Raw genomic sequence first — 8,225 nt, 5'->3', positions numbered from 1 at the left:
CGTAACACGAACCACAGCGTCCGGAGCCCGGTATTGGCGGTATTCCGGTATCAGCTGTTTCAGTAAGGAACTAAATACCAGGTATGGAAATACGCCATTTTTGGTTATAGATTTCGTAGTTTTGACGGTGATGTGATTTTTTCATTTCAGTCGTATAATGAAATTGAATCAAAAAAATGGTGGGAAAATGTTTATTTTGTGTATTAAAATGAATATGAAGTAAAAAAATAACGTAAATTGGTGGTATTATTTATAAATTTAGTCCTTGAAAATTTTTTTCCATATCCAAAGATGGCGTATTTCCATACCTGGTATTTAGTTCCTTAGTTTCAGCTGTTTGTGATCTTTCTGTGATAAAAATAATTTTAATTAAAAAAAAGAAAAAATCGGAGGTTTATTTTTTTTCTCAATTTTTATGAAATAGCTCTATCGAGGAAGATTGAGATTGAAGACTGTAAAAAATTATCTCGATTATGTAATGTGCGTATGCTTATCTCTACTTTCTGTTCTATCGAACTGTACCGTATACAGTATGAGTTTGATTTAAAATTTTCTGTCCGATATTTGCTATACCTACTGCCTATACTACTGCCAATCTAGTCAAAACTCGAAATTTGATATCAGCAGCAACATGTGGTCTTTACTCAAAAGAAGAAATTTTATTTCAGGTAATAATTAAAATCACAATCGCAGATTTTTGTGTATTACAACGACATGCATTTATTTTTGATTATTTTTCAGGGTTTTCTAGAAATTATGGAACGAAAATTGGATTTATTGGTGTCGGAAACATGGGGAGTAGAATGGCTCAAAACTTGTTGAAAAAGGTTAATTATTATTTATTCCAGATTTAAGAGAAGATGTTTTAATTTTATGAGATGAAATCAAAATTTAAAATTTATGGTAGGAATTTTTATATTTAATGCCGGCTCAGATTATTAAGTACAGGTTGTTTTTCTGCGTCTACAGAATGAATCATTGATAATATACGACACTCAGGCACAAAATCTGGAACCATTTGAAAATCGACCGAATGCTAAAATTGCCGGTAGTGTGAAGGAATTGGCGGACGAATCTAATTGCGTTATTACTATGTTACCTAATAATGATAGCGTTCTGAGTGTGTATACAGAAAACGATGGAATTTTGAAGTATGTTACCAATTTTTTAGTTCATGCTTTCAGAATGAAAAAATGTTCATATTTATTATTGAAATTATTCTAGTAATTGTGGCCAGAAAAATGCAATATTCATTGATTGTAGCACAATCGATCCTGGTGTATCACAGAAATTATTTTCTCTTTGTGAACAGAAAAATTTTTCTTTTTTAGATGCTCCAGTTTCCGGAGGTAAATATACCTAATATAAACTTCGCATTGTTTTTTGAATTTTTAGTTCCGTCTATCTGAAGTGCAAAACAATTATGAATCTCTGCGGTAGGTGTTGTAGGGGCTGAAAATGCTAGTTTAACTTTCATGGTTGGTGGTTGCGAATTGACTACGAAAGTAATTGAACCTTTACTGCTGAAAATGGGAAGCAAAGTAACCTACTGCGGTGCGCCTGGTTCCGGACAAGTCGTTAAATTATGTAATAATCTGTTATTAAGTTCTTCAATGATTGCTGTGGCTGAAAGTATGAACATAGGATTGAAGTATGTTGTGAAAAAAAAATGATAATTGAGCGAGTAGTCAGGTGATTGAATTAATTGTTCAATTTACAATTCAGATTTGGATTAGATGCAAAATTGTTGGCCTCGGTTATTAATTCAAGTAGTGGACGGTGTTGGTCATCTGATACGTATAACCCTGTTCCTGGGGTTTTCGATAATGTTCCTGCTAGCCACAATTATCAGGTATTGAATATATTATTACTGTGATGTTTTGTTTCACCAATTCTGAATTCTGAGTTCATGGAATTGTTTTTCATAGGGAGGTTTCAAAACAACATTCCTTTTAAAAGATGTAAAATTAGCCTTAGATTTAGCTGAGCGAACGAATTCGTCGACACCATTAGCAAAAATAACTCAAGAAATATATTTGAAGGCGGCGAGTAAGGGATATGAGGATTCAGATTTTTCTGTTATTTATAAGTACCTATCCGAGAATGTTGAAGACTGAATCGCATTCGCATTTCCGTGTTTTATTTCTTCATTATTATTTTATTGCTGCGATTTTGCAACGTTGTTACCAATATTATAATTTTTCATTCAATTTCTCAGTCATTTAGTGGTACGTACGCATACCGATTTGTTTTATATAATTATTTTAAATAAAAGTTATTCACTATGCATTAAAATTTTTATCGCAATGTGTGACGAGAGAGAACTTTTGGAAAACGCTGGATTATTATACTTACCTACACGTTTTTTTTTTCAATTTTCGTAGGTATGTATTTTTGAATATTGTAAAAAGCGCAGATTCCATCCCTGACCCGGAGTACTCTAATTCTAGAAGCTCTGATACTGATACTCTTAGAAACAATAATATGATATGTAACTTGACTTGACACTTGACAGAATTGAATAAACCGAGTTTTATTTCTGAAACGGAAAAGGGTGTCTTCGAATCAATAAGACAAGGGTAGGCTAATCTGAAAAAATTGAAATAAACTGTATTCATATTTTCACTTTCGCTTCGGAAAGGCTTCAGACAAATTTATTTGAACGATTACGTTGCGAGGTGGCGAGAAGAGACACCAAAGGTCCATCTGTGTCCACTGCCCACCCTTCGCTGTCACGGCACGTTTTTATTATTATTATTTTTTGAATACCTAAATGAAATGAAATATTTTTAGCCCCCCCCCCAGGCAAGCGAGCCCTATCAATATCACTCCATGAAATCTTATTTTTCTTTATAACAGCCAATCAGCAAATCTAGCGAATTGCATTTTGAAGAAACCTACCTTATTACTCGTAGACCAAGACCAATCAATCAGTGATTAATATTTATCGTAGCCAAATACGAGAGCATTCTGGAAGGGATGGAATATTGTAGTTTGTACAGCCGAAAAATAATAAAACTTTTGGCTTTAGCTTTTAGCTCCTAAATTTTTTAAAAAACTTTTATAGCTTTATAGGCTTTTTAAATTCACAAAGCTTTCTAATGGCTAGCTTTTAGCTTCCAAAAATCCTTGACTATTGGCTTTTCGATTTTTTTCCCCACATGAGATATGAGGTGAATTATTGAGAGGAAGGAAACTCTCATTTTACAAGTCACAACCACAAGCCACAACAACAGATCAAAAGAAACGAAAACCCTCAAAAAAAAGGAAAAAAAACATAAAATAGAAAAATACTTGATAACTATCTATTGTAAGGAGTAAAAATTGAAAAATAACTGAATGAAACTGAACCTGAACCAGATAAACATGCAAAAAAATTCAAAGAACGCTGAAAAATAAGCTTTTGGCTAGGTTTTAGTTTTTCAATCAGCAAAAACCCTCAAAAATCGTCGACTTTCGACTTTTAACCTAGCTTTCCATCTCTATATTTTGGATGTTGGATTTTTTTCCTCATTCCGGCCAATTTTTAAAACTGTAAAATATTGGATCTAGGTAATTTTTATTTGATGAATCGAAAATGCTTTAAATCTATGTATTATACAAGAATTTGTCAAAACATTCGTTAAAAAACTGGCGACAGTTTGTCAGCGGCCAGCCTCTCCTACTGAGCCGATTTTGATGATTTTTTGTTTTAAAATCTTCTTTTAAACGATACAGATCGGATGAATAATAATACCTAATAAGAAAAAATTGTAGCTACAATAAGTAAAATTTTTTTGAGATAAAAGAAAAACGTTAATGCTGATTTTTGGATTTTGGATACCTATTGGTGATTTTTCAAAGACATTTCTCGTATGCAATGCACAGTAGGTAAAATTTGAATATAATATTCTTATTTTTTTATTCATTGATTTTACGATTTTTTCCGATCTAATTTTACTCTCGATTTTCAGTGTATCTCAACAGTTGAGTTCAGCGAACCCAAATCATACAATCCGGGGAACCCTCTTGCCCATCTCTTGCCAGGTCCTCCAAACCTCGTTCAATTTTTAAACATTTCAATGATTCTGAATTTTTCTGATGAGGTGGTGATTTTAGAATATTTTATAGGTATATACCTACTTATTAATTTGAAATTTATTATCAAGACTAAGGACAGTCATCATAAATTTCTGGTTTTCGACTTACAATTTTCAAAAAAAATCATCTACCTACCCGCACCTTGTGCACTAACCTATTAAGTAATTGTTTTGAAAACGTATTATTTGAAAAATGAAAACAAAGAAGAATTTTTAATTTTTAATACATTCAGATGACTTGAAATGCCGGATTGGAATTATTTAGATCAAAACGATCTTTGAGAAACCCGACGCTCATCTCCGCAACAAGGTTGTACAAAAACGTGTTTTTTTTTTAAACAACATTTTTTGTTTTAAACAGTTTTTTTCTCTTGTACATATAAAACTATGTGTTTTAAACACAAATTCATTTGTTTTGGGTTCACCAGTCATCAATTTTCAAGATGTGACGTCATAAAATAGCCATAAGGCTAAAGAAATATTAAAAAACTGAAATCAAAACACAAAATTTATCTCTACCGTGTGCAACCGATCTACATAGGTACATGCGAATCAGAAACATTCGCATATTTTTTTTATTCATTGGTAATTTGTACTCGAATATTCATCGACGATAAGATAAAAGCGCGATGAGTAGCCAAATCGCGCCCTGTTTAATTACTTTCAAATTGAAATATCTATTTATTACCCGCCTAATCGTTAATTAATGTGTTCTAGCACATATGCTTGCATTTCATTCATGCTATGATAATCGTTTGATTACTTCATAATGAGCACAAACGGCTGCTAAAATATCATTGTACCTATTTACCTAATAGTTGTACACCAGCCCCAGCCATGAACCTCGCAAGTAACGTCTCAAAATCCCTTCTGGTTTCTTTGACATATTGTTCATGTGTAGGTAAAGGTATGTACATATCACGTCGCATAGTTTTAAAATGTAAATTTCGAGTACATGCTTAAGAATTAGTAGATATTTTATTTAAAGCAGTGTTGAAATGCTTTTTCATCAGTAACGTTGACAACGCCAATTATATGCTATATCTGCGTGTTATCGTCCAATTAATTCGATATGAAAATTACTACAATTAAATATTGTACAAGTGTTACTTCTGGTTTGCATTCCTTGTTTAAAAAGCCGATTAATTTTCTATCAGTCACCTACCTATCTATAGAATCATTTATGTACACCATTTATCTATCTATAACCCTGCACTATTCTTTTAGCAGAAGTACTCTGTACCAAGTAATCAAGTTTCCAATGTAGGTAGGTAATAGGTATCCCCGATATTGCAAAAAAGAGCTCTAGTACTTGTTGTATTATTCACAACCCTTTGTGGCAATCATTCTAGGATGTAACCCGTATTTTGGAAACTTATATGAAAATTAATGAATTAAAACCTTGAGAAATAGGATGAGACGATGATGAGGGTACAAAAGCAACCTAACAATCTAACAGAAAGTCATCGTTCAGAGAACTCATTTATCATGAGAAATTTAAAATAGACGAGAAAAAGAATTTCACGATGATAATATTTTTCCTTTTGATCCGAAACAACTCTTCGTTCTTCGTATCAATGTTCCAATACTTATCGCTTTCTTCGTTCGGAATGAATGGATCAATAATAACGTTAATGTTTACCTTTCTCTTCAACCTACATACGTAATTTTTCAAAAATAATCACAAGTGAAATTTCTTCACAGTTCAAAGAAATACAATAAAGAAAAAAAAACTAAATACATGAAATAATTTTAGTACCCGTGACAATTTCCGAGTGAACATTTATTTAATCGAGATCAAAAGATCGAATGAAAATAACTAAAGGTTGCGAATACCTTCCCTTTTACACAATTACGAGTATAAAACGTTAAAAAAATACCTAATCATAAATTAAAACATTCATCCGTTATACAAGCGTGTCTCAGCATAGGTTTAAAATAGTAGGTATTATACACGCTAAAAATATAAAACATTTATATACGGCAAATGGAGAAAAAAAATAAACGTTTCTTTTGTTTTTCCTACAGAAACCATCACGAACACAACTACTACAAAAACAGATAGAAAAGAAAGGAAATTTAATATACATTCATACAAATAGGTATCCATACAGAGAAACGTATAAAGCACGTTAAAAAACAACACGGTTCGGTGTACAAAAATAATGAGTGACATTGGGAGTTCGTTGGAATTAAAAAAGAAAAAAATCATCTAATACTGGGTTTAATGGTACTTTCATGTAATGGGTACCAGTCATTAAAAATATCATACATGATTTTTGTTCAGCGGTTAATTATTCATTTTTTATAATACGTTTAGGTGATTAATAGTATGCAAATATGCATTATTTGCTAATACGTCGAAGGAGTTTCATGTTCCAAGATGAACTTCCTTTGCTAAATTTTGTGATATTTAAATAGAGAAAGAAATGCTCAGTTTTCAGTTACATAGTTAAAAAACGAATTGGAGTTGTATGGGTAAAGCAGAATAATACAGGCGTAGAAAGGTGGCAAGACAGACGCTCGACAGAAAGCTGGAAATTTAACATTTAGAATGTATACGAAAACACATAATATCGAAATGATTACACATTTGTTTGATAACGCAAGTACCGTAGTGTATGTGATAAGTGATACTAAACATTAACATGACATACAGCAGAAACAATTCGAGTGATGGAACTAGAATACTGACTAGAATAATAATACTAAATGGAAACAACATCCAATTAAATATCTCACATCTAGTATTACTCATTTGGGCTATAATTAATCTACAACATATATTGGAGAATATATTACCGGACAGCAAACAAAAGGCTCGCGGATCACGTTCGATAATATTGGTAGGCGAATAATCCAACCATAGGACAGATAAGGCTAAAAATAACATTAACGGTATCAACGGTCTGCTGCCCTCCCACAGACCTAAATTTTTACCTTTTTTTGTAACGCTGGCTGTGTACAAATTGTACACAACGACCGGTACATTAAATATGCACGAGGTTACGTAAAACGCCAACTCTAGTATCTGACATAACGAGTAATTCTTAAATATTATCGATTTCCAAATATTGTGCGTCAACAACGAAGTAACGCCGAACATCGCCACACTGGCCAGCATAGACATATCGTAACTCCAAGGCAAATACAGCGTACCGGTATTGTATTTTTCTACATGTGTGATGTAAAAATTGAAAAATACATTCCAGCAAACGAAATACAAACGTCGAGGTGGTAAGCTGAAATCCGATCGACCGAATATCGAGTATAAAAATATAGGAATGAATACGGTTGTCCATGAATCTAATCCGTGATCGAATAACTCGCCCAATGGTCCGCTGGTTTGCGTTCTACGAGCTTGTTTACCGTCGATTCCGTCCAACGTGTATGATATGAATATATTGGCTGCGATTAGAGCGAACACCCAGCTCGGTATCGAGGGCCATTCAGCATGCTGGTTGCTACTAGCGTAGAAGTAATAATCGAAGTAACATAGTAAAAAGAAAGACTTGACTATGAATAAGAAACCAACAAATGTTAACAAATTCGGAGCTATCCAACGTGGAAAATATTCTATTAACCAGTTCCAAAACGGATGCATAACATATTGGCCCAAAGGATTTGTATCTATCGAGCTATACTTGTACTTCTGGAAACCTTGCAAGTGTTCCGATGACAGGTACTTGGTGTCCGTCGAAAACATCGCGAATACTATCGTAAATTAATACTTATGTGTAGATGTTCAGCTACATCAATCGCTTAAATTCATAGCTGTAGGCACCGCGTGATCAAACGTAGTTTCACCGAAAAACGCATCAAAATTCAAAGTTAACTTACATCAATGTAAACTGTTTTTTCACCGAATATTTTGATCGTCTGATGATGGTAACGTTTACGTCATAGTTTTAAAATTACATAGTAGGATTGTATCACCAAATGTTAACACAATTTTCAACTGCAGAACGAAGAAAAACGCGATTTTCCTGTGCGTCAAATTTTTTTATCAACGCAACATCATACCATATCAATGTTGCATTCAACATGAATTGAAAAATTGGTTGAGCGAAACTCCACAAAAATCCACATCAAGCATTTATAATTAATAATCTAATTAATATTTAATATTATAAATTATTATACATT

The 8,225-nt window shown here is 32.8% G+C and overlaps 2 protein-coding genes across 2 annotated transcripts; one reads left to right on the top strand and one right to left on the bottom strand.

The window, feature by feature from the left end:
• Positions 1-60: 60 nt before the first annotated feature.
• LOC135832291 (3-hydroxyisobutyrate dehydrogenase, mitochondrial) lies at positions 61-2,287 on the top strand. Its single transcript, XM_065345446.1, has 7 exons — positions 61-668; positions 742-827; positions 970-1,151; positions 1,225-1,349; positions 1,441-1,651; positions 1,726-1,852; positions 1,929-2,287. The coding sequence occupies exons 1-7, from the start codon at positions 632-634 to the stop codon at positions 2,115-2,117; spliced, it is 957 nt and encodes a 318-aa protein (XP_065201518.1). The 5' UTR covers positions 61-631; the 3' UTR covers positions 2,118-2,287.
• A 3,539-nt stretch (positions 2,288-5,826) lies between these two features.
• On the bottom strand, positions 5,827-8,196 carry LOC135832286 (ethanolaminephosphotransferase 1-like). Its single transcript, XM_065345438.1, has one exon. The coding sequence runs from the start codon at positions 7,783-7,785 to the stop codon at positions 6,622-6,624; it is 1,164 nt and encodes a 387-aa protein (XP_065201510.1). The 5' UTR covers positions 7,786-8,196; the 3' UTR covers positions 5,827-6,621.
• Positions 8,197-8,225: the final 29 nt, after the last annotated feature.

This window comes from Planococcus citri, chromosome 1, assembly GCF_950023065.1.
Source record: "Planococcus citri chromosome 1, ihPlaCitr1.1, whole genome shotgun sequence".
NCBI lineage: Eukaryota > Metazoa > Arthropoda > Insecta > Hemiptera > Pseudococcidae > Planococcus > Planococcus citri.
This window is presented reverse-complemented; position numbering and strand designations above follow the sequence as displayed.

Coding starts and splice junctions, on each gene's coding strand:
- LOC135832291 (XM_065345446.1), top strand. CDS start 632: ATGTGGTCTTTACTCAAAAGAAGAAATTTTATTTCAG. Junction 828..969: donor CTCAAAACTTGTTGAAAAAG/GTTAATTATTAT, acceptor CTGCGTCTACAG/AATGAATCATTGATAATATA. Junction 1,652..1,725: donor AGTATGAACATAGGATTGAA/GTATGTTGTGAA, acceptor TTTACAATTCAG/ATTTGGATTAGATGCAAAAT.
- LOC135832286 (XM_065345438.1), bottom strand. CDS start 7,785: ATGTTTTCGACGGACACCAAGTACCTGTCATCGGAACACTTGCAAGGT.